This window comes from Gambusia affinis, linkage group LG08 (genome assembly GCF_019740435.1).
Source record: "Gambusia affinis linkage group LG08, SWU_Gaff_1.0, whole genome shotgun sequence".
NCBI classification, from domain to species: domain Eukaryota; kingdom Metazoa; phylum Chordata; class Actinopteri; order Cyprinodontiformes; family Poeciliidae; genus Gambusia; species Gambusia affinis.
Window position 1 is genome coordinate 290,807 of NC_057875.1, and position 26,272 is coordinate 317,078.

The 26,272-nt window shown below is 46.9% G+C and overlaps 1 protein-coding gene and 1 pseudogene across 1 annotated transcript; both read left to right on the plus strand.

The window, feature by feature from the left end:
* LOC122835543 lies at positions 1-25,454 on the plus strand (annotated as a pseudogene).
* On the plus strand, positions 14,821-18,295 carry LOC122835094 (proline-rich receptor-like protein kinase PERK4). The gene is made up of 5 exons (XM_044123840.1): positions 14,821-15,199; positions 16,180-16,363; positions 16,582-16,981; positions 17,151-17,186; positions 18,195-18,295. Exons 1-3 carry the CDS (start codon positions 14,962-14,964, stop codon positions 16,595-16,597), a joined length of 438 nt encoding a protein of 145 aa, XP_043979775.1. The 5' UTR covers positions 14,821-14,961; the 3' UTR covers positions 16,598-16,981; positions 17,151-17,186; positions 18,195-18,295.
* Positions 25,455-26,272: the final 818 nt, after the last annotated feature.

Genomic DNA, 26,272 nt, shown 5'->3' on the forward strand with positions numbered 1-26,272 from the left:
TCGTTCGTTCATTCATTCATTCACACTATGCTCAGTACTAGAACCAGTAGAACCAGTAGCCCTGCTGACTGGTGCCTCTGTTGCAGGATGTTCTCCTGGGTGGTGAAGGTCGTTCCTCAGCCTGCTGAAGCTCCAGCTGCTGCTGTAAGACAACACTCAGTTCAAAAATTTTAAACCAGGCCTGGTTGTTTTTCCGGACTGGTTCTACTGGGGTCCAGTACAACCAGTCCGTTGGTTCTACTGGGGTCCAGTACAACCAGTCCGTTGGTTCTACTGGGGTCCAGTACAACCAGTCCGTTGGTTCTACTGGGGTCCAGTAGAATCCGTCTGTTCCAGGACGGGTTCTACTGCAGAAACAGTTCCAGGTTCTGGAATGATTTGGATGTTTTTCAGGATTCCTGATGGTCTCTTTTTAAACTTTTCTCATTTTCTGTCCTCATGTCTGCGTCATTTGATAGCGATGCTACGCTACGCTGGTGTTCGTACAGAAAGTAGATAACCTCAGGCAGAATTCCTGTCCAGCAAATTTCACTGCAAATAATTTCTGAAACAGAAATAAAGCAACACAAACTAATAATGGTTTCAAGATGTTATGCTATAATCACTCATTTTCATGTCATAAATATTTTATGAAATAAAACATGAAATATTTCTGACAGGAGCGACCGTCACGCTGGGAGTTGGCTGTTTGCCGACCCAAGTGCAGCGAGCTTCAAACTTTTGTTTTGTGATTTCTTTAATGAAAAAAAGTAACAAACTTACAAAGCATAAAAAAAAGGAACATGAACCTTGAATCTGGGAGACAATAGGAAGCTAACAGGAAGAATGACGGGAAGATCCGTCAGGAAATGAGTGGGAATGAGAGGCTTAAATACTGAGGAGGATGAATGTGAACAAAAGACCCGAGCTGATGAGTTAACAGGTTAGAGGTGTGAGGGGAGGGGCAGGAGGCAGACCTTGCAGTGACCTTGCAATGACCTTGCAATAACCCTGGCTGCCCTGCGGTCTGGTCTGATCCACTTATTTGTGAAGGCAGGTGGCGCTGTTGCTAAAGTCAGTCACAGTTCTGTCCACCAGGCTCGTTTGGTTCGGTTACAGGAAACCACACAAGAATTTTCTGACTTCAAGAAAAATGACTTTATTATACTAAAGAAATAAAACCTGAAAAGGGAATACCTGAAATGAAAAACCAAATTAGATTAATACAAAATCCATAAATAACCAAAAATAAGCAAAAGCCAAAACAACCCAAACATAAAACAACCAAGACATTCAAACCAAACTGAATGTAAAAAGAAAATCCTCCTGTGTGCAGCAGGAAAAACAGCTGCAGGAGAGAAGGGCAGAGACCTCTGGGAGTTGTAGCATTAGTTAGTTAGTTAGTTAGTTAGTTAGTTAGTTAGTTAGTTAGTTAGTTAGTTAGTTAGTTAGTTAGTTAGTTAGTTAGTTAGTTAGTTAGTTAGTTAGTTAGTTAGTTAGTTAGTTAGTTAGTCTGGACTGAGGATGAATGAAGTTACACCAGTGTGTGTGTGTGTGTGTGTGTCTCTCTCGCTCTCTCTGCTCCTGGAGGAGTCGGTGAAGAAGAATGAAGGTGAGACGCTCCACCTGCTGATGTAAGCTATTCCCTCATTGGTAGAGAGAGCTGCATGTTTATCATTACTTGATGCTTTGCAGCCAAGAAGGCTTCAGCAACGAGCCCTGAGGAAGCCTCAGAGGACGGGTAAAGTATTCCTGTATGGCGTGAACTTCATGCACCTCAGAGGTTCGACCTCTGACCTGTGAGGAACTTCCTCTGTAGCCAGAGCAACGGGGGAGTGATGGGCTGGCTGTCCAACGGCTTCGTCAGTGCGCTGCCGCAGCCGCCGGGGTCGCCTCTGCTCCAGGGGTCCAACGCAGACTGCAGGGTCAGTACCAGAACCAGAACCTCTCCTGGTGTCTTCACTGGTAAAACAGCCAGGAGTCCGGTCACCTGGACATGGAGAGGTTCTGACCCGATCAGAGGGTCCAAACTGATTTACATTTCTAAAAGCTGGAATCAGTTCTTTCTGTTTAAACTCCTTAGATGTGATTCATTTCAGAAGATATTTTAGCTGTATCTCATCATTTGCTTTCTGTTTTCTTCTGCTGTCCAGCCAGGAGAGGATGGAGATCGGTATAAACTACTGATAATTTAAAGTTCAATAAACTCCTGATGGTTTAACAGGTTAAATTCATGGCTGTGTCTCCGTCAGGACCGGCGTGATGGGCTGGGTGGCTCAGGGTCTGACCAAGGTTCTGCCTCAGCCGGATGAGAAGTACCGAGAAGCGGCTGAGACCCAGAACGCCACCGAGGAGCACACCGAGGTGAGGCTCCGCCCCCAGTCAGGAGGACATGCTGGGTCTGGAGAACCAGGTCAGACCCAGACCTGGTTCGGTACCACCAAACATTTACATCAAGATCAGTTTGACTCCTCAAAGGCATACAGATGTGTTTGAGTTTCCTTTATTAGCTTTGTTATTTCATGTCTTTTATTTCAATATCTTAATATTCTGGTGTCAGGAAAAGAAAACTAGTTCTTGACTCATTTTCTCATCCTAAATGTTTTTCTTTTCAACATACAGAAATGATAAATTAGGTTCAAAACAATAAAAATGTTTTTATTGAATTTGAATAAGGTGGCAGCCCTCTCCTTGTGCTGCCACCTTATGGTGGTGGAGGGTTTGAGGCCCCAATGATCCTGGGAGCTCTGCTGTCTGGGGCTTCATGCCCCTGGTAGGGTCACTAAGGCAGACAGGTCCAGGTGAGGGGCCAGACAAAGTGCAGCCTGAAGACCCTGATGATGAACAATAACATTGGACTTGGTGTTCCCTCACCCGGACGCGGGTCACCGGGATCCCACTCTGGAGCCAGGCCTGGAGTGGGAGGGGGCAATGATGGTGAGCACCTGGTGGCCGGGCTTTTACCCATGGAGCCCGAAGAGGAAACATGGGCCCACCACCCGTGAGAGGGGCCAAAGGGGTCGGGTGCATTGTGTAATGGGTGGCGGCCGAGGGAGGGGTCTCCTTGAGAGGGGCTGGACATACTTCCACTCTGGAGTTGCCCAGGATGAGAGGCGTCGGGCAGGAGTGGGCATACTTGTTGCTCCCCATCTCGGCGCCTGTACGTTGGGGTTTACCCCGGTGAACGAGAGGGTAGCCTCCCTCCGCCTACTGGTGGGGGGACGGGTCCTGACTGTCGTTTGTGCTTACAGGCCGATCAGCAGCTCAGACTGCCTACCCTTTTTGGAGTCCCTAGAGGGGGTACTGGAGAGTGCTCCACCTGGGGACTCCCTTGTTCTGCTGGGGGACTTCAACGCTCACGTGGGCAATGACAGTGAGGCCTGGAGGGGCGTGGTTGGGAGGAACGGCCCCCCGATCTGAACTCGAGTGGTGTTCTGTTGTTGGACTTCTGTGCTCGTCATGGATTGTCCATAACGAACACCATGTTCAAGCATAAGGGTGTCCATATGTGCACTTGGCACCAGGACACCCTAGGCTGCAGATCGATGATCGACTTTGTCATCGTTTCATCGGATCTGTAGCCGTATGTCTTGGACACTCGGGTGAAGAGAGGTGCGGTTCTGTCCACTGACCACTACCTGGTGGTGAGTTGGCTCCGCTGGTGGGGGAGGATGCCGGTCAGACCTGGCAGCCCAAACGTGTTGTGAGGGTCTGCTGGGAACGTCTGGCGGAATCCCCTGTGAGACGGAGCTTTAACTCCCATCTCCAGCAGAACTTTGAACACGTCCCGGGGGAGTTGGGGGACATGGAGTCTGAGTGGACCGTGTTCCTGCCTCCATTGTCGAGGCGGCCTATCGGAGCTGTGGCCGCAAGGTTGTCGGTGCCTGTTGTGGCGGCAACCCTCAAACCCGTTGGTGGAAACCTTCGGTGAGGGAAGCTGTCAGGCTGAAGAAGGAGTCCTATCGGGCCTTTTTGGCCTGTGGGACTCCGGAAGCAGCTGATGGGTACCGGCGGGCGAAGCGGCATGCGGCTCAGGTGGTTGCTGAGGCAAAAACTCAGGTGTGGGAGGAGTTTGGAGAGGCCATGGAGAAAGACTTCCGTACGACTTCGAGGTGATTCTGGTCCACCATCCGGCGTCTCAGGAGGGGGAATCAGTTCAGCACCAACACTGTCTACAGTGGGGATGGTGTGCTGCTGACCTCAACTCAGGATGTTGTGGGCCGGTGGGCAGAATACTTCGAAGACCTCCTCAATCCCACCAACATGCCTTCTATTGTGGAAGCTGAGCCTGGGGACTCTGGGTTGGGCTCTCCAATCTCTGGGGTCGAGGTCGCCGAGGTGGTCAAAAAGCTCCTCGGTGGCAGGGCCCCGGGGGTGGATGAGATCCGCCTGGAGTTCCTCAAGGCTCTGGATGTTGTAGGGTTGTGTTGGCTAACGCGACTCTGCAATATCGCATGGACATCGGGGGCACTTCCCCTGGATTGGCAGACCGGGGTGGTGGTCCCCCTGTTCAAAAAGGGGGACCGGAGGGTGTGCTCCAATTATAGGGGGGTCACACTCTTAAGCCTCCCTGGCAAGGTCTATTCGGGGGTTCTGGAGAGGAGGGTCCGTCGGATTGTTGAACCTCGGATTCAGGAAGAGCAGTGTGGTTCTGGTTCTGGTTCTGGAACACTGGACCAGCTCTACACCCTCAGCAGGTCCTGGAGGGTTCTGGGAGTTCGCCCAACCAGTCTACATGTGTTTTGTGGACTTGGAGAAGGCGTTCGACGGTGTCCCTCAGGGAGCCCTGTGGGGGATTCTCCAGGAGTATGGGGTACCGGGCTCCTTGATACGGGCTGTCAGGTCCCTGTAGGACCGGTGTCAGAGTCTGGTCCACATTGCCGGCAGTAAGTCGGGCTCAGGTCCATCTCTCGCTGGAGCGGTTCGCAGCCGAATGTGAAGCGGCAGGGATGGCGATCAGTGCCTCCAAACCCGAGGCCATGGTCTTGAGCTGGAAAAGGGTAGAGTGCCTTCTCCGGGTCAGGGGGGGGTGTCCTGCCCCAAGTGGAGGAGTTCAAGTATCTCGGGATCTTGTTCACGAATGGGGGAAGAAGGGAGCGGGAGATCGACAGGCGGATTGGCGCAGCGTCTGCCATCAAGCGGGCGCTGTACCGGTCCTTCGTGGTGAAGAGAGAGCTGAGCCAAAAATAGAAGCTCTCGATTTACCGGTCAATCTACGTTCCCACCCTCATCTATGGTCACGATGACCGAAAGAACAAGATCGCGGATACAAGCGGCCGAAATGGGTTTTCTCCGTTGGGTGGCTGGGCTCTCCCTTAGAGAGAGAAGCTCAGTCATCCAGGAGGGACTCAGAATAGAGCTGCTGCTCCTTCACATCGAGAGGGGCCAGTTGAGGAGCATCTGGTCAGGATGCCTCCTGGACGCCTCCCTGGTGAGGAGTTCATGTCCCACCAGGAGGAGGGGAAACCCAGGACACGCTGGAGGGACGATGTCTCTCTGCTGGCCTGGGAACGCCTTGGGATTCCTGGGAACGCCTTGGGATTCCTGGAGGAGCTGGAAGAAGAGACTGGAGAGGGAAGACTGGACCTCCATACTGAAGCTGCTGACCCCACGACCCGATCTGGATAAGAGGAAGAAAATGGATGGATGGACAATAAAAATAAACATTTAATCATTAATAAATATGAGTACAATTAAATGTACATAATAAGATTAATGTTATCTATTCCAAATTGAACAATTATTTAGGCTAATTAAGAGAAAAAAGTTATGGAAACATATAAGAGAAGAAAAAAAAATGGCGGTTCATTTTTCAAAGCCAAATTTTCACCAAGCTAAAACTAAATATTTAGCTCCAATAAATACTTAGTTTTTGGTTAAATATTTAAATAACAGTCTAAATATTTAGTTAGCAAGCTAACTATTTAGCTCCTAACTAAATGCTTAGTTAGCTACATAGCTAAACATTTAGATAAGTAAATTATGAAAATAAAAGTTGGTTTTTGATAACTCCTGCTGCTGAATGTCTCTGTTTCCTTTAAAACGGTTCTTCCTCTACTTTAAACTGAACTGTTGTTCAAGAAAAGAGGAAAAGAAACGACGATAGAGAGAAGACATGAAGCGATTCGAAAGGAGTTTATAAAAATCGGAAGACACTGCTTTTATTTTGATAGTCCTCTTCCTGTTATCAGCATGTGAATTTGCATATTAACTAAATATTTAGCTCAGAGCTAACTACAACAATATATCTGGCTTGCTAGCTTCATATTATAAATGAGTTTAAAGTAATTTTTTAGCTTGCTGAAATAAATCAAAACAATTTATTAACGTTATGTTCTAATGCTTGTTGTTGTTCCAGGTGTTCGAGGCAGCGACAATGCCAGGTAGGCTTTCTAAACTCCGCCTCTTCCTGTTCAATCAAGCAGAAATGATGCCGTTCTTCCAGATGATAGGATGTTTTATAATCCAGATTATGACCCGCTTCCTCACATCCCCGTGGTGGAGGTGGTGTCGGAGGAGGAAGTGTCGGAGGTGGAGAGTTTGGCTCCTCAGTTCCATCCGAAGTGAGTACAGGTCACTACAGTCAGAGCCGGCCCAAGGCATTAGGAAACCCAGCTACTGTTGCCCTCAGGCCAATGGCCCCCCCCCCCCCAAGTCTTCCTTCACATTTGTGGTTGTGTTTATCAAGAATATTTATACTTTTATGACATTTCAACATCAAATTTAAAAGAAATAAAAGTTTTTAACATTTTACATAGTTTTGATCAGTTTCCTGTGATAATTAAACAGGTTTCTGGCTCCTGACTGCCAAGTTTTTTATTTATTTCTATTTATATCTTAACTGATGTAAAGTGAGACATGCTGGAGCTCAGAATGAGATCTGCTCAGTTAGTCCGGGTAAGGTCAGGCCGGCCTGATGCAGCCGAGCCGGTGGGTCCAGAGCTGACCCCATCAGAAGCGGTGGGTCTCCTGACCCCTGACCTCTGACTGCAGCAGCAGGTAATAGATCTTCTTCTATCCTGCAGGGTGGTGAACTGGATAAAGCAGATAGTCCCTCAGCCAGTGATTCTGCCCCCTGGTGGCATACCTGTGGAAGCGCCACCAAAAGTCTCTCGCTCCTCTCTAGACAAAGGTAGAGCAGCTCCAGACGCTGCGCTGCGGATGGTTTCCGTCCTTTAATGCGACGCTCTCTGTTTCCGCCTGCAGTGCTGTCGCCTCCGCCGGAGTCTCTCAGTGGGATTTCACTGGACACCGACAGCAGAGCCGGGTGGGTTTATTTACCGCAGCAATGACTCAGCTTCCTGTGAAGTCCTGGTGACCCCACCCAAAAATACCACACAAGGCCTCGCTGACCTGCACTGACCTTGTAGCGCGCCGGGAAGCTGGGCAGGAACAACATGGCTTCCAGGCTGCAGAGTCTGATCTGTTCGCTCTGAAGCAACAAATAAACCAAACGCTGAAGAGAAAACCCGACCCAGATCCCAAAGACTTCTAGGAAATATTCTGAGGTCCTGATGGTGCCCCCCCACGCCACGCCCCCCCATTGTTAATGCACCAGACTTTATTTTGCTTGTTACTCCAAACAGAGAAAGTCATTATATTATGTCTTAAACTTTTCAATCTTATGCATTTCTCCTTTTGTGGTTTTGACCTGTTTCATGTTTTTATATGATTCTCTATTTCCTCTGAATGTCTTTTCCTGTAGAAGATTTATTATCTCAGATTATTAGTATAGCATAACCTGGCTATGCTAATAATCTGGCCAGTAGCCTCATTTTAGAGAGCGGCTGCAGAAAACAGAGCATCAGTGAATGGAAGCAGCTGGAAGTCTCACTTCTTATTTCTGAACAACATATGACTGAGAGTAAACATGGTGTGTCTTTGTAAAGTCAGAAGGGAAACATGAAGTGAGAACTCAGTGACTCCAGGAGCGTCGACTGGAGGAGCTAATCTAATCCCGTCTGCTTCCAGAGTGGTCGACTGGTTTGTGTCCGGCCTGGGTCTGAAGATGCCGCAGCTCGTCCTGCAGCCCAAAGACGAAGTTGAGGTTCATCATCATCATCATCATTTCCTTCCTCAGTCAGAGACTCACTCTGTGTTTCTTTCCTAACGCTGCACCAGGGAGCGACTGAAGTGCTGCAGAAAGGTGAGTCCAGGTCCACCGTAGTTCAGAAACCAGACAGTCAGTAGTTTGGGAAACTGTAGACGGACCGACGTCAGGCCAAGTGACTCGGTTTTCCCTGCAGGGTTTGTAAAGGTCCACTTTCTGTCCGGGTCCTCCTGTTCTTCTTCTTGAGTTTCAAAGGTGGTGTTTTGGTCGGACGGCCGGAGCCTAACTCAGTCCCTCTTCTCCTTCTGTTTCAGGGGGGACGGCGCTGCGAGCCCCTTGAACAGCAGGAGGAGACGGCTGGGACACTCCGACCAGCACATAGAACCAGCTCACATGCTGGCAGGGCGTTGCGCTCACTGGGATCTCTCAGGGATCTTACTGGGATCTCTCAGGGATCTTACTGGGATCTCACTGGGATCTCACTGGGATTTCTCAGGGATCTCACTGGAATCTCTTAGGGATCTCACTGGGATCTCTCAGGGATCTTACTGGGATCTCTCAGGGATCTTACTGGAATCTCACTGGGATCTCACTGTGAGATCTCTGGGATCTCACTGGGATCTCTCTGAGATCTCTCAGGGAGCTGCTCATCCCAGACTATTGAGGCAGCTGTTAGACTCTCCTTTCTGTCCTCTAGTTGAAGATGGAACTGGAATACGTTTAGCACCAGATTTATTTTTGCTCGCTGTTGTTTGTATTTTAAATTTGCACATTTTCTGTCCAACAGAAAAATGTAGTAATTTACTGTTTATCTGAAATTATTGTAGATTTCTTGAACACATATATTAATTATGTGTCAACTTTGACATATCTTGAACGGCAGCTACGATGTGTGATGCAGCAGAATGCATTTCTCTGTATTTGTACTTGATTTAATGTAGATAAATGCATTAAAGTTTGAACCTTAAGGCGTATTCCTGGAGAATCATTTGCATTCAGAGATGTAAGAGGTTAATGTCTTATGAAGTGTGATAGGCTGCACAGCGGCCCAGTTGGTAGCTCTGTTGCTTTGCAGCAACAGGGTCCTGGGTTCGATTCCCGGAGTCTGCATGTTCTCCCTGTGCATGGTGGGTTCTGTCTGGTTCTCTGGCTTCCTCCCACAGTCCAGAAACACGACTAGGAAACATTCAGAAACATTAATTCCTGTGGGAATAATTCATCCAGATTCAGATGGTTAGAATTACAATATAGGATTTTTATGACAAGATTCATGAGGAATATTTAAAATACCAACATCTCAGAACATTACTTACAAGCTTCTCCACACATTTATATACAGTTGCACTAAATACACATGAATGCAGAGGAAGACTGGCAGTGGTCCATTATTTCAGTGCTATGACCTTTGACCTGTGCACTGAACTGGTCCTGGTTTTAAAGATCAGAAACGATGCAGCAGAACGAGAAAATCCAGTTCATAAATTCACTGGCTGGTTATAAATGACTTTTATTAACAAAATGAGTAAAAAGATTATCAGGAACTAACAGCCAAATAGTTCAGCCTCAGTTATTGTTTATGAGGTTTATGGTTTAAGTACAAAGATGAATTCAGCATCGATGTTCTTGAACAGTAAAATTATGCATGCATAGTTAGACAACTTTTCTCCAATATGCAAGAATTTATCAACAAAATAATTACAACGTATTATAGAAAATTCAGTTTTTGTGCTTCTATTTGTGTCACTACTGCTTCGTTCCAAATGCAAACAGAAAAACAAACTCACTAAGCTAGTGACATTCAGCTAAACTCCTGAGTAAAAATGAAAGAATAATGAAAACTAACAAACTACCAACAGCAAAACTGGAAAAGACAAAGAAATGACAATAAAACAAACTACAGGATATTGCTGACTGATGTCAAAGTTCAGTGTGAAGGTTGAGAAACCAGGTTCTGATCCCTGTGGGTCGCCTTGCTCCAGAGGTCAAAGGGCGAGAGGCGGGGTCACCTGGACAGGTCAGCAGGACAACACAAAGACAGACAGGACACACATGATTGACATGCTGACATGTTCAACCAGTTTCAAAAGTTTTATTTAATTAATTAATTTAGTGAATTAAAAACCAATAACCTTTTGATTGTGTTTCTGCAGCCTGGAGGAGATTAAAGCATCAACACTGTAACACTTTTCTAACCAGACACAGAGCCTAACGTTGACCTCTGACTCCTCCTCCTGCTGCAGCTTCCTCCAAACTGAATCCCGACATGTTTCTGGAAGACGTGGAGTCAGACAACGAGGGCCAGAACCGCCCCAAAGCTGCAGGATCCCAAGGTCCAGTGGGTGACCCGGCCCAGCAGGAGAGAGGGAGTTCCGGCTCTGCGCAGGCCTCGAAGACCCCCCAGACCCCCCAGGCCTCAGCTTCAGACAGCGGGACAAAAACATCTCAGGAAGATGCAGAGACCCAGACGGGCCGCTGGACGCCGTTCATCGAAAGCATCAAGAAGGAGGCTGAAGATGTGGCGCTGGCCTCCATGGAAGAACGGTGAGCCGGCGCTGGTTCAGGACGATTCCTCTGCAGCACACAGCATCCCTGTAATCCAGTGCATCTGCTGCAGCCTGCTGCAGGAGCGCATGGAGATGGCCCGCCTGGCCGAAGAGGTGGCCCGGCAGACGGCAGAGATGGCGGTGAGGCAGATGGCCAGCGAGGGAACTTCCATCAAACTCTCCTTGGAGAGCCAGGAGCTGCTGGAGGAACCGGAGGCCGAGTGAGAACATCTTCAGGATTTCATCTGGGACCAACATTATGAGGAACCTGACTGACTGCTTTAACCTGACTGACTGTTTATACCTGACTGTTTTCTGCTGGCAGACTGCCTGCAGTACCAGAAGAAGACATGAAGCTGGAGCCTGGAGCCGATGCCGATGCAGAGTGAGTATCAGGCTGTTTATTGAACCTCTCCATTGTCTCTGCTCTCTGCAGCTGCTTTGCAGGCTCTGGGCTCCCAGCTGGGAGGCGATGACCAAGCTGCGGTTTTAAATTCTACCCAGTCACTTTGTAATGCACCGGCTCAACGCTATGAAGCTTACCTGCACTGTAAACTAAGAAGAGCTTAGCCAAATGAGGCGGCTGTTGATGCTAATGCAATATTTGGGGATCGTGGCCAACACAGCCTGAACGGCGAAAACTAAAACTCTTTCTGTTCACTGATTGGCCTGCTATCGGAGAGAAACCAAGTGAATGGAAGAAAGCACAGACTTATTTGAGTGGAGATGCACAGAGAAGCGGCGGCCAGGATAGGATCTTCGAGATCAGAGTTTATCTTCTTCGGAACTTATATTTCATCAAGCTAGTTCGTCCTGTCTCATTATTCTGGTAAAAAGTCGGTAGAAAATTGGAAAGATTTAGTCAAACCTAAAGTCAGACAATAACACTTTTTCTACAGTCTATATAAATATCTAATGTCAACTTTAAAGGCCTTTTTCAGAATATTTAGTTGTTCTGAATCGGCTATTAGCTGATCAAATTTTGTTCATTTACACATGATTTCAAAATTAAACCATTTTCCTTAAGGTTTACCCAAATACTTGGACAAATTACTATTATTATTATTATTATTATCAATAATAATAATAATAATAATAATGTTAATAATAATGTTAATAATAATAAAAAAAATAATAACAATAATAATAATAATAATAGGGCTGCACAGTGGTGCAGTTGGTAGAGCTGTTGCCTTGCAGCAAGAAGGTCCTGGGTTCGATTCCCGGCCCGGGGTCTTTCTGCATGGAGTTTGCATGTTCTCCCTGTGCATGCTGGGTTCTCTCCGGGTTCTCCGGCTTCCTCCCACAGTCCAAAAACATGACTGTCAGGTTAATTGGTCTAAATTCTCCCTAGGTGTGAGTGTGTGTGTGAATGGTTGTTTGTCTCTGTGTTGCCCTGCGACAGACTGGTGACCTGTCCAGGGTGACCCTGTGACCCCGTGACCCTGCCTCTCACCAGGAACGCAGCTGGAGACAGACTCTGAAGCAGATTTCTCAGGAGGCCTCGCAGCAGATTTTGAAATCTCGCGAGGTTTGTCTCAGCAGCGTCACATCACCTCACCATAGCAACCACAGCTTCCCCTAGCAACCGTGGCCCCTCACCCGCCCTCCCCACGGTTGCTCCGGTAACGGCCGCTCCTGCAGCTGCTGTCTGGTGAACAGCAGTGAACCGAGCAGGTTTTTACCCGCTCCTCGGTCCAGTTGGTGGTTCTGATGCTGGGGGACATTTTGAGGCGCGAATACTAACAGCTCCATCGGAGGAAGTGAGTACTGAGAACCGATGATTTCTCTCCAGGCTCTGAAACTGAAACTAATCAGAGATGAAATGAGCGGTTCTTCCAGCCGGAACAAACCTAAACGGTTCCGACTGATGCATCTCAGGTTTTCATTATCGACAAAATACAATAGAGAATAAAATATGAGTACAAACTGACTGATGAGAATAAGAACTGAAATAAGAAAGAAAAACATTGAGGTCAACGTGTCAGATATTTTATTAAATTAAAGTCTTTATAGCTTTTATCCTTAAAATGTTTTGGGTTTCCTAATGAGCGATGGAATATAAAATAGAATCAAAAAGTTTAAAATAATCAAAAATAAGATTATAATATTTTAGTTTAATTTTAATGCCACAATGTTGCTTAATAAGTATTTCCTTTAAGTCCCAAGACAGCAAAAAAAGATGTGAAATAGTTTCTGTATCTGTTTTACAAAAAATCTGTCCAATTTATTCCTACATGTTTTTAGAAACGGGTTTGTTGGAAACATTCAAGGAATTATTTTGAAGATAACTTCCTGGATATTGTAAATACTTGAGTCCACATCAAAGACCAGGTAACGTTCATAAGGTTATGAATTCAATAAAACTTACAAGTTAGAGTCAATAAGTCAATAATAAAGTGAATATTATTTGAAGTGGTGCCGGTGAGTTTGGACTCAGAAACTGTTCTGGATTCTTGGTTCAGACGTTGGAACATTAAAAGTTTGTAATTTGTAACTTTTATTAAAAATGTCTTTTTTGTTACGAGACAGATCATCTGAACTGATCGATCTCTCTGAGCTGCTGCCTGGACAAATGAACCATTCAGATTCAGGAGGCGGAGCTTAGTGCTGTTAATCAACCTCATGTACTCGCTGCTCAAAGTGTTAATGGCAGAAAAAAGCTTACTGTTGTGACTGGTGGTCATGCTAACTAGCCTTAGCATTCATGACAGGACATGCTAACTGCAGCATAGCTGAGCGCTTTGGGAAGGAAGGAGGTATGTGGGAAAACAGGGTGATTGACAGCGCTTAGACCCGCCTTCTGGCTCTGATTGGTTGTTTCTAGGCCTCTGACTCAACATGGAGACAGTTTCAACAAATATGCAAAAAAATATTTCTTAAAAAAGTTACATGCTGCAGCTTTAAAGGAGTTGGACGTTTGCTGTTTTAAGAGAAAAGCTTCTAGTTTTCAAATTGTTTTGGATTCAATTAAATTTTTATATTGTCAGCTATAAAAACAGGATTTGGATTCGTTTTGTTCAAAATATCCAAATTTCTTAAATTAAATCAAAGCAAAGTTGACTTTTCAGTAAAAACCTCTGGATAAACAAGGTTCTTCTTATTATGAAATAATTGGTTATAAAAACATGAATACTTTATTTTGATTTTAATATTTTCAGTTACAACATTTTGTGTAATAATTTTAACCTGATTAAAAATAAAAAGTCTGCATCAACCAGATTTATGCATCATTCTTTAACTGCAGTTGGGGACTAAAAAAAAATCAGTCCATGGACCACAAGGGGCCCCCGGGCCACACGTTGGACCCCCCTGTGCTCCAGTATGTCCAGCTGTTCACTGAAACCTCAGTCTGCGATTCTGTTCTGCAGAAAGGACGGGTCCGGGCTCCAGGACGAGCAGAAAGCCGAGGAACCGGATTTCCAGGAAGCAGGTAGAGACGCAGCTGAGGAGCAGAAGGAGGAACCAGAACCAGAACCAGAACCAGAGAAGCAGGAAGTGTGTGCAGCAGCTGTGACGGAGCAGCCGCAGAAAGCAAACGACACTCCGACTTCTAACACAGAAAAGGTAACGTGTTTTTCTCTCCATGGTTTAGTTCATCTAACTGGGATTGTTCTGGTTTGATTCCAAACAATGTCTAATCTAGAACCGCTCTGATGTTTTATTTATTTCAACTTCCTGCAGGATGAAGATGCTTCTGGAGACGGTTGTGGAGGTACACTGCATTTTGGTACATAGAAGATTAAGAGTAGAACCAGAACCCAATGCTCTGCTCTGATTGGCTCTTCCTGTCTCTCTCTGTGCTCTGATTGGCTCTTCCTGTCTCTCTCTGTGCTCTGATTGGCTCTTCCTGTCTCTCTCTGTGCTCTGATTGGCTCTTCCTGTCTCTCTCTGTGCTCTGATTGGCTCTTCCTGTCTCTCTCTGTGCTCTGATTGGCTCTTCCTGTCTCTCTGCAGCGCCAGTCAGCTGTGATGCGTTTAAGAACTGTCTGATGCGTTTCCCGCCAACCTCTGAGTGCTTTGGCAACATCAACGCGTTCTTCAAGGAGAACGGCATCTCCCCCCCCCAGTTGCCCTCCATGCCCCGCCCCCCCACCCGGCTCTCTGACCTCACCAGCTACCTCCCCCCGTTGCCCTCTCTGCCCCCGGAGCTGCGCCACGAGTTCTCCCAGATCCGGCTGACCCGAGTCCCGCGGAGCGTCGCCCAGAGCCTCACCCAGCTGCTGCCCGGCGGGGCCGCGGGTGGCCCGGAGGCCCCGGGGGGCCCCGGCCTCTCCGGCCTGGCCCACAGCCTGTCCTCCGTCCCGGAGAAGCTGGCCCAGCTGCCCAGCAGAACCCAGCAGAGCTTCCTGAACATCCGGAACCGCCTCAACAGCCTCATGCCACAAGATGCCTAAGAACCGGAACCAGAACAGGAAGCAGCCGGACTTAGAACTTACCCACTTCCTGCGACACCCCCCGGCGCCCCCTCCTCATCCTCAGTCGCCCTCCCCTTGCTCCTCCCCCCCCACCCTGCCCAACGTGCCGTCCTACCCCCGCCTGCCGCCCATCGCCAGCCCGCCGCGCCCGCTCTCCGGCCTCGCTAACCCCGCCTTCTTCATCGAGGATGACTCAGACGATCCTGCAGGTGAAGCCGCCTCAGGGGTCCAGGTGTGACTGCAGCATGTTAGGGTCGGAGGTCGGCCCAGCTTCTGCTGAAACAAACTGAGGAGCAAATCAATTGAAAACCTTCAAAATGTCAGAAAGTACAACGGGAAGTCCAAACCGGCAAATTTAAAAATCCTTCAAATGAACCAGAATATCATTAATGCCCAAAACATAAACAGGCCTGCTGCCTTATTAAAAAGAAAAACTATTTTATCTCCTCATTTGTTCTCTATTTTATTGGCCAAGTTTTTATCATCCTTTACTTCCATTCAAGGGCCAAAAAAATCATTTCGAGGGCCACGAATGGCCCTCAGGCCACAGTTTGGACACCCTGACGTAGAAAAACGAAGCAGAAACATTTTTAGAAAAAAGTTACAGATATTATTGTTTTTATTTGTTCTGTAGAGACACAGCAGAAGTTTGGCCTTCATGATAATCTAAAGCAGCTTCAGGTCAGTTCAGGATTAATGGGATTATTAACGGGATTAAAACGGGATTAAAACGGGTTCTGCAGTCACTGCATCACATTTCAACTGAAAACCTCTAATCAGCTTCGTTTTGATGCCGCCTGGATTAGAGGAGCATCGGAATATACTTTCAGTCTGAAGCGTTTGTTTGTTTGGGTTTGTTAAAAACCCGACCAGAACCGGGTCTGGGTCAGGTGCCGAGTCTGTATGGAACCAGAACCATGCTGGTCGGCTCGGCCTGGATGACCCAGCAGAACCGGGTCGCTAAGCTGCAGCTGCACAAATCCTTCATGTGTTCATCAGGAAGACATGAAGGAGGAGCACCTGAGTGACATCACTCGTTGCAAAGTTCATTCATTCATTCATTCATTCATTCATTCATTCATTCATTCATTCAGACTAAAAAGGGAAACTTTATATCAGCAGACAGAAATAAATTTGTTATTTTCCAACAATATTTCAGTTTCACCTGAACGTCTCTGTGGTCCAACAGAGCCGAGCCTCAGCCTCCGGCCCGCGGTGAGCGTGGAGGATGTCGACCAGGAGGGAGGAGCAGGAGGAGGAGAAGAAGGAGAAGGAGGTGCAGGAGGAGGAGGCGATGAGAGCAGCAGCCCGGCCCTGGACCCAAAGCTCAGCACCCTGACGGTCCCCGTGGCCCCGGCAGGAGGCCGCCAGAGGTGAGGCGCCTGCAGACGGTTTGACTCGTTCAGTTCTAGATTTGAAAGAAAGCTGCTCTTCCTCTTCTGGAGTTTAACAGAGGACTTTGGATCAGTTTTTCTGCTCAGTTTCATCTGTTTTCTATGCAGCTGTGCTGATTAAACGATCTGAAGCTGAATCTGGATCTTCACTGAAACGTTGTGTTCTTTCTCTCCTCGCATGCTTGCGCTCGGAGTAGAGGAGATAAAGAGTAAGGAAGCTGCCTGGGAGCTCACTCTGTCCAGCAGTTAGATTTCCATCAACGTTGCATAAATTCACAGAATCAGTGAATGCAAGTGAAACGTTTTGACCCAAAAGGAGATGAGTTCATCCAGAAAACCACCTCTAAAGGATTCTCTGATAAAAATAAAATGTGATTTTGGACAGAAACGTTTCACGCTGTTGCCTCCTGCACTGCCCCCTGCTGTCCGTCTTCTGGCTCTGCGGTTTTGTTCTGCAGGAACGATCCAAACGTTTTGATTTCATCTGCTCTAATCTGGACAAAACGATGCGCACAAGTAGCGCTGGGCCGAGTTGATGCAGAACTGATGCTTGTTGCTGTGGCGACTTCTCTGTACGGCTTTCTGCTTCTTCCTCCTGTAAGCTCATCTTCATCATCATCAATAAAACCTGCATGGCACCCTGTGGATCCTCTCTGTGTCTGATGCATGATCAGCTTGGTGCATGGCTCTGAGTGTTAACTCCATGTTCTCTGCCCTCACTCTGACCTCTGATCCACTCTGACCTCTGACCCTTGTTCGTCCACAGCGGTGGGAGGAAGCGCCGGACCGTCTGGACCAAGACGTAAGCCCAACAGCCACTTCCTGTGCTGTTTGTATTTGAATTAAGTTGTGAATTAATTTAGTTTCTCACTGAAGGTTTTTAGAAAATAAATCCTTTAAACTCAATTAATTCACAGAGGGAAGAAAGTCCTACTAAGATAGCATTGAATTGTTGCCAGTGGTCAGTGGTGGAGCATGCAGCGACCTTTGGCCTTTCGCTAGGCAGGGTTTGCTCTGAGACGATGACAGAAGGAGGCAGATTTACTGTAATGTGTTGATGGTCCAGATTAACACTGAGGCTAATGCAAACGAAACAAGCAGCTTTTTCAATTTAAAAACACTTTTTGTTGCTAAATTATTGAATAAATGTCAATCTGAGCTCAGCAGCTGATAATCTTCATGTTCTTCATCAGATTGGACCAAAGTTTATCTTTCCAGAGTTTCTCTGATCGTTCATGGATCTTCTTTACAAATCTGGACTGTGGATGCTAACATCAGCATTAGCTGCTACATGTTTAGCATTGAGATGCTATTTTGGGCTAGCTTAGCTTCTCCTTTGAGCACAACCTGAACAGAACAGCTGTCTTTTCCAGCACCAGATTCTTCTGACGCAGAAATGAAGCCAGTGGGTCGATAGCAGCGGCTGCTGTTAGCTGTTAGCAGATGTAGCTGTGCGTCAGATTTATTGGGGTACTAGAAAGAGAGTCAGGACTTCTGCATGTAAAAAAGATGCAATTAATTGTGTTGAAATCTTTAGCGTGTTCATCTATGTAATGAATTAATCTAATGTGATGTGTTAGTCCGGCTCTGATCCAGATGTTCTGGTTCTGCCGAAATGTGACCCATGTTCTGTTTTGATGGAAGCATCACTCTGGAGCTGTCAGCAGCTTATTTAGGAGGAATTTTCCTTCCTTAATATCAATGTAATTATGTTGCCAATAGCAACAGGCTAATCTAAGGCTGTTCCACTTACCTGAGCCGTGAGATGAGGATCAGGACTCACCTGTTTTATCCTGAACGTCACCAGCAGAAACCTGCAGGCCCAGAGCGAAGATGATGATGAAGAAGTCAGCATACCGGTCCGAGCCTGGCCCAGTGAGTCCAGTCTGTGCAGCGCCGATGGCATGTAAGAACATCCAACCGCCGGTTCATCCATCATGCAGCAGAGGTTTGGCTATGAATAACTAGAAATAATTGCTGAGAGCAGTTATCAATAAAACTAGTCATTCTAAATGACTGGGCTCCACCTGATAATCAGTATCTTGCAGTTGAGTCTGAGTTATCGTTTCTCACCCTGACGAGGTTTAGGGTTTATAAAAATGAAGGCCTCAGCCCAGCACTTTGGTGTCATTTGAACATCTGGATCAGGGGCATCAAACTCATTTTCATTTTGGGCCACATTAAAAATCTGAATGTTTTTAAAGGGACGTTTGTGCCAGAATCTATTGATAGAACCCGTTAGACTGAAAAACATGTGGGATCTGTTGATTTTGCAGATTCGTGAAAAACTGGAGGGATTTATTGATGTAACTTGGAGTCTAGAGGGCCACATAAAAAGCTACAGCGGGCCAGATTTGGCCCCTGGGCCTTGAGTTTGACACGTGATCTAGATGCTACATTTGTTTGAAATAAACACATTTTATTAACCAGAAGAATTCAGTTAAATACTTTATTCAACACACTTGTTAAGCCAGTGAGAAAAAGAAGAAAGGACGATTGAACTAATAAACTACTACGTAATAAACATAACACCTAAGTTCTTTATTCTGAGGCGTTTTATCTCTGAAATAAGCTAACCTATCGGACAAGGTTAGCTTGTCCACCAGCTAGTCTGTATAGCGAACAGTTAGCTGCTGGGCTAACAGCTTGCAGTGAGTTTCTGGCTGGAAATGAGGACGAATTTAGTTCTGCAGAATTCAGAATAAAACCGGGATCAGGAATTCAGGAATTATTCCTAAATAGTCACAGCAACAAGGAGCTTGGTGTTCCTCTGCTGGAAACAACCGGAGCTAACGCCGCGCAAGGCTGGGGAGAGTCACAGGCCAGCTACACGTCCATCCATTCATCCCTTCATCCATCTATCTCTCCATCCCCTGCTGGTTTTCCTCTTGTTCTCCAGGCTGAGGGAGCGCCCAGCGTCCGCGGCCAGTCAGACCAGTCAGACCAGTGCTGTGGTTAGTGAGCGACTCCAGGAACTGGTCAGGATGTTCAAAGAGAGAACGGAGAAAGCCAAAGAGAAGCTGATTGACCCGGACAGCTCCGACGAAGAGAGCGTCATCACCGGTGAGTCTTCCTCCACACACACACACACACACACACACACACACACACACACACACACACACACACACACACACACACACACACACACACACACACACACACACACACACACACACACGCACACACACACACACACACACACACACACGCACCCACACACACACACACACACACACACACACACACACACACACACACACACACACACACACACACACACACACACACACACACACACACACACACACACACACACACACACACACACACACATACGCACACACACGTTCAGACACCTGGAAAGTCTGCAGGTTCTTCTGCTGCAGGTTTCAGGCCCAGCTGACCTCAGCAGTAGATTCAGAACAGGCTGTTTGTTGGAGATCAGCTTTTCTCAGCCGGTGGATCAGATCGGATCGGATCGGATCGGATCGGATCGGTCGGGTCACGTCGGTAGGTCCAGATCTCTGATCCTGAGCTTTTGACCACTGGCTTTCCTGTGGTCAAAAGCCAGGAAGTCCAAATCCAGTGGGGTAGATGTGGACGGGGGCAGACAGATACAGATGTTCCCTGGGGGAGGGGGGTAGTGCAGCAGGAAGCTCCACCCTTTTATGGTCCTTCTGGTCAGCCGGCTCCAGACGACTTTAACGGGGGAGGGGAGGGGAGGGACATCAGTTTAAATTGGGGGGCGGGCAAAATAAATCTACTTATCAATAATAAGCCCAGCGCAGTAAAACCACTCTTATAAATAAAATTTTTTCCAAAACAGTTACTCAATTGAATGCAACAAGTACTACCCACTTTTGAACATAAACAACATGAGTAGCCTACAGGCTACTAGTTAACCAGCTTAGGGTGCTATACTGATATTAGCTAGTCATCTTTTAGCTAATATTAGCTGCATTCAACAGCTTTACTCAACTCAGTCAGTTATTTTGGGGGTTCTTTGCGTTTTGCTGGTTTGCTGCCATGATTCTAACACACCTGAGCAGCTCTGCACAGCAGCAGCAGGTCTTCGATGCTGCCCAGGTGTAAACTCAGCGCTAGCGTCTTAGCGCTCATGTTGCATTTAAAGGCATTATGACGTGTTAACAACGATTAAAAAGTTTTAACTGCTGCAAAAAGTAACAGAAGGCACAGATATGGAAGTGCAGAAGCCGCTACTGTATCAAATCGATACAAGAATAACATAAAGCCACTCTGAGGTCACGGCTGACTGTGGGCAGGCAATGCCCGCTAACGCCCCCCGATGCTCGCCATGCCGCCGGGCAATCTGATGACGATCAGGCGCAGAGGTCACAGGTCAGCAGCAGCATCTCATATCAGACTGCAGGGAAGTTCTGGTCCATACCGAACCAGTACCAGAACCTCCACTGACGGCCATATTCCTACCAGTAGAACCCAGTTCCGGTCGGGTTGGTTCTGGTCGGGTCCAGTCGGTTCCGTTTCTCTGCCTGATGGTGTTTCTCTGTTGTTTCTCCCTCAGCTCCCCCTCAGCTGCCAGCCGCCCCCCAGAGTGAGGAAGAGGAGGAGGAAGGCAGGTCAGGAGGTCAGTGTGTCGGCGGGGCAGGAAGTGGGTCGGAGGCGCCTGGAGGAAAGGAGACTCGGTGGATCCGGGCCTGCTGGCCGATCCGATTCCCCGCCAGCATCGACCCTTTCACCAGTAGGAATCCCGCAGTACCTGCTGCCACCACCTACTTCTCCTCTTCTTCATGATGCGCCTCTGTAATCTGTCCCCAGACATCCTGTATGTTCTGTGGATGTTCCTGGTTTCTGCAGCCTGGAACTGGAACGTGTGGCTGATCCCGGTCCGCTGGGCGTTCCCCTACCAGACGCCCCAAAACGCCCCCTACTGGCTGCTGGCCGACTACGCCTGCGACCTCATCTACATCCTGGACATCGCCGTGTTTCAGCCGCGCCTGCAGTTCATCCGTGGAGGAGACATCGTGGTGAGGCAACCTCAGAATAATCTGGGAATAATTTGAGAATAATCTGAGATTATGTGATTACTGTGCAGTTCCATAACAAGCAATGTCTCATTTCTCTGGTTCCTCGTTTTGTTTTATTGTGACAGTGTGACAAGAAGGAAATGAGAAAGAATTACATGAAAACCAAACGCTTCAAGGTAAACGGATCAGGACCAGAAGGGAAATGTTCCGGGGATTTTTCCATGAATGTTTCCTGACTGCTGATTTGTTTTGCAGTTCGACGTGGCCAGCCTCGTTCCTTTGGAGCTGCTGTACTTTAAGACAGGCATCAACCCTCTGCTGCGGTTACCTCGCCTGCTGAAGGTCGGCTGCTGAGATCCTCCTCTTCTCTAAACATTAGAAACGAAGCTGAGAGGTTTCTGTTTTCTGTCGGCTCCTCTGCAGATCAACTCGTTCTTTGAGTTTAATGAGCGACTGGAGGCCATCCTGACCAAAGCCTACATCTACAGGTCAGCCTCTGGGAAACGCTCTCAGACAGAACAAAGTACCAGCTCGTTAGATGCATCCTGCTGTTGTGAAGCAAAACTGGCGTCAATATTTGGTTCATCTACTCAATAATAATGATTTATTATTGATAAAGTTAGGGTCTCTTCAGGTGAATCGGGGCAACACCCATAAATATCTCTGTCTCTCATCAAGACAGCAGAAAACTCCTCACAAACACAGTCACGATGTCTGGCACAATGCATGCTGGGAGATGCAGTTTGATGAGATCGTTAGTAAAATGGAAGGCGGTTCTGTGTTTCAGGGTGATCCGAACCACCACGTATCTTCTCTACTGTCTTCACTGCAACGCCTGCCTCTACCATTGGGTGTCCTCCTACATCGGACTGGGGGCCACGCAGTGGGTCTACAACGGGGTCGGCAACAGGTCGGGGAAGGTCACACTTTGGAAATTAAATGTTGAGCTAGCTCAGAGGTCAACATGTAGTTTGGACTAGAGCTAAACAGTTAGCTTGCTAACTAAATCTTTTGAGCTAAATATTTAAATAAGTTGGTAATTATTTAGGTGGTAAACTAAATAATTAGCTCTGTAAATATTTATTGATATAGCAAACTATTTAGCTCCAAATTAGTTAGCTCTTAGCAAGCTAAATACTTAGTTGACATACTAAATATTTAACTGGCTTGCTAACTAAGTATTTTTGATTTGGACTAAATATTTAGTAGGTAAATGTTTAGCTTACTAATTAAATATTTAGCATGAAGCAAAATATTTAAACTAGATGGTAAACTAAATTTGTAGCTACATAATATTTAGTCAGCAAGCTAATGATTTAGCTCCAAATTAGTTAGCTCTGAGCTAGCTAAATACTTAGCTTAGTAACAGAATATTTAGCTAGGTCCTCGCTAAAAATTGGAGCTAAATATCTAGCTAGTAAATATTTTGCTTGCTAAATAAATATTTACTTTGAAACTGTGACATTTATAAATGAATGAATGACATGATGAAAACATGACATTGAAAATTTACTCCCATATTTTGTGTAACTTCACAAACGGCAGCCAGTAAATATTTACTCATCCTCACCAGAGGTCCCAGCGTCTCCCGTTCTGACCGCTCTTCTTCTTCTTCTTCTTCTTCCTTTCTTCTTCTTCTTGCCTCAGTTATATTCGCTGTTACTACTTTGCAGTGAAAACTCTGATCACCATCGGCGGTCTGCCGGATCCCACCTCCCTGTTTGAGATCGTCTTCCAGCTCATCAACTACTTCGTTGGAGTCTTCGTCTTCTCCATCATGATTGGTCAGGTAGGTGTGGTTGCTTAGCTGCACTCCAGGTGTCAAACCAGCAACTGCTGCCTTGCTTGTATGTCAGATGCGCGACGTTGTCGGTGCGGCCACCGCGGCTCAGACCTACTACCGCACCTGCATGGACAACACCATCAAATACATGACATCCTACCGCATTCCCAAAGACGTCCAGAACCGCGTCAAGACCTGGTACAACTACACCTGGCAGTCACAAGGCATGCTGGGTAAGGAGAGCGCCACCTGTGGGTGATTGGTGACCTGAGCTGCTGTTAATGCTTCACATCTGGATGTTTGCCTCCAGATGAGCAGGAGCTTCTGACCCAGCTGCCAGATAAAATGCGTCTGGACATCGCTGTAGACGTCAACTACTCCATCGTGAGCAAAGTCCCTCTGTTCCAGGTGAGGAAGCACTAAAGTTACCTGCCGGGTGTTAATCTGGGTCTGCTCATGCTGGTGTCATGGCTGCTGGTGTGAAGAACCAAAGTGTCTTTCTGCATCCCAGGGCTGTGACAGGCAGATGATCTTTGACATGCTGAAAAGTTTGCGCTCAGTCGTCTACCTGCCTGGAGATTACGTCTGCAAAAAGGTAAACCTCCCCTCTGAAAGCTAGCATGAGCAGCTAGCGTCATGCCTGACCGTGTGCTTGCTTCCGTCCCCTCCAGGGCGAAGTGGGTCGGGAGATGTACATCATCAAAGCAGGGGAGGTGCAGGTGGTAGGGGGTCCCAACGAGAGGACGGTGTTCGCTACGCTGAGAGCAGGATCTGTGTTTGGAGAGATAAGGTAGAGAAAACAGCAAGGTTTTATGAAACTGTAAAATCAGAGATGTAGTCAGAGTGACTCAGATGAATGTTTCTGCCTGGAGTCGAACTGAAGCTGAAGACGTTCTGCCTGACCTGGTTTTGCTTGGGGAGTTGGAGCTCCTTCTCTCTGAGGAGTTGTTTTATTATTTTAGTTTATATCTTTAATTCCTCTGAGTCTTCATTTTCACCTGAATTTCCTAATAAGGACAAGTGGAAAAGTGAAAAACCTTCAATAATAAGAAGTAGGAAACAACCTGTAGAGAGTCGGATTAACTTGCCAGATTGTGGCACAGTTCAGATTGTTTTTAGTTCATTCGGGTTTGTGTCGTGTTGCTCTGAACGCAGCCTGACAGGTAGCAAAGCCTGACAGGTAGCAAAGCCTGACAGGTAGCAAAGCCTGACAGGTAGCAAAGCCTGACAGGCTGGATGTTCCACCAAATCTCCATCACTTCCTCCTGTTTGGACCGGATTCCTGTGTTTCTAATGGACCGTCGTCATGATCAAGCTGTCTGGTTCTCAGTTTGCTAGCAGTGGGCGGAGTCAACCGGCGCACGGCCAACGTGATCGCTCATGGGTTTGCCAACCTATTCATCCTGGACAAGAAAGACCTGAACGAGATCCTGGTCCACTATCCCGAGTCCAAGAAGCTGCTGCGCAAGAAGGCCAGGTTAGCATCCAGATTATCTTCTGACGCCTGCTGCATTCCTCCTTCATCTCTTTGTGTAACACCTTTTCACCACAGGAAGATGCTTAATAAGGGCAAAAAGCCTGAACCCAAAGCGGAAGCTAAGGAACCGGCTCCAGTACCGGTGGCTTCTCACAGGCCCGAGACGCCCAGACTGCTGCGAGCGGCTCTGGAGATGACGGAGAGGTCGTCTGGACTGAAAGGAGCTCTGGCTCGGGTCAAAGAGAGGAGCAGCAAGTCCAGCATCTCACTGCAGGTAAACTCCTCACAGTTAGCTGAAGGTCCATGTTTAACTGTTTCATTGGGATTTATAAAACAAGGAGCACAAAGTAGAGCAGAGCTGGGAAGTTTTACAGCCAGAGTTATGATGTATGGTTTATATTAGAGCAGATTCATGGATTAGAATGGCCTAGTCAAAGCCCAGACTTGAGTTCAGCAGAGAACATGTGAGGAAAGTTGTTTCATGAAGGTTTCAGCCTGCAGACGTTCAGAGCTGTAAACAAGCATGAAGCATGCTAGTGATGGACTTCCTGTAACGGTCCTGTCCTGCGTCTCCTCCAGCGGTCCCTCTCCGCCTCGCTGCGTCCTCCGGACCCCGTCCTCAGCCCCGGACCGGACCTGGACACGTTCCTCTCTGCTAGCTCCACAACGCTTCGCTCAGCTTCTCGGAGCTGCAACCCTGCAGATTTTCCTCTTGCGCGCGGCGCTGGCGGTTGGGATGAGAGTGAGGATGATTGGGATGAAGGAGGAAGAGGGAAGTGATTGGAGGAGACGGAGAGGTGACAGAACCCTCCTGGTTCTCCAGAAATGAAAGTTTGGTCTTTGTTTTGTTGTTGTTTAGTACAAGTTTACTCAAATAATAACTGGCCTTATAATAAGTGGGATCACTGCTGCAGCTTTAGCTCAACCTGAGACACTTTAAACTAGAACAATATTAATATCAATGATGTCAACATTGCATTTTATTCTGTAAAAATATCTGTGAATGTAAAATAACTATCATCAGTCTTTCTGATTATTGTCTCAATATTTTATCTACGTTTTACTTTGAATGCTTTATGCTCATTTTGTATAAATGTTTTACTCTGAATTTTAGATGAAACATATTTACTTAATTATACAATAAGCTGCATGTCCTGAGATATTAAAGCATTCTGATATTGCTGCTGTCAATATGTTTATGTAAGAACTGTTTATTATATATAATAAACAAACTGCATGTAAAGTATTGCACTGACAACCGTTTTTTTTTTTTTCATTTCTGTTGTTATGAGTTTTAGAATGAAATAAAATAAAGTTCTCTGTGAAAAGTTCCTCACCTAAAGTAACCCGGTACAGAAATCTACGTTTAATTACACTCAAAATATGCGAAAATAGTTGAGCACGCGTTTCTATATATCAGTGAAGAAGGTACACTTAGGGGCTGCACAGTGGTGCAGTTGGTAGAGCTGTTGCCTTGCAGCAAGAAGGTCCTGGGTTCGATTCCCGGCCCGGGGTCTTTCTGCATGGAGTTTGCATGTTCTCCCTGTGCATGGTGGGTTCTCTCCGGGTTCTCCGGCTTCCTCCCACAGTCCAAAAATATGACTGTCAGGTTAATTGGT

Excerpts from the sequence above, each read along its gene's own strand:
- LOC122835094 (XM_044123840.1), top strand. The coding sequence starts at position 14,962 with ATGCCTAAGAACCGGAACCAGAACAGGAAGCAGCCGGACTTAGAACTT. Across the intron at positions 15,200-16,179 it reads TGACTCAGACGATCCTGCAG|AGCCGAGCCTCAGCCTCCGG; the intron begins GTGAAGCCGCCT and ends GTGGTCCAACAG.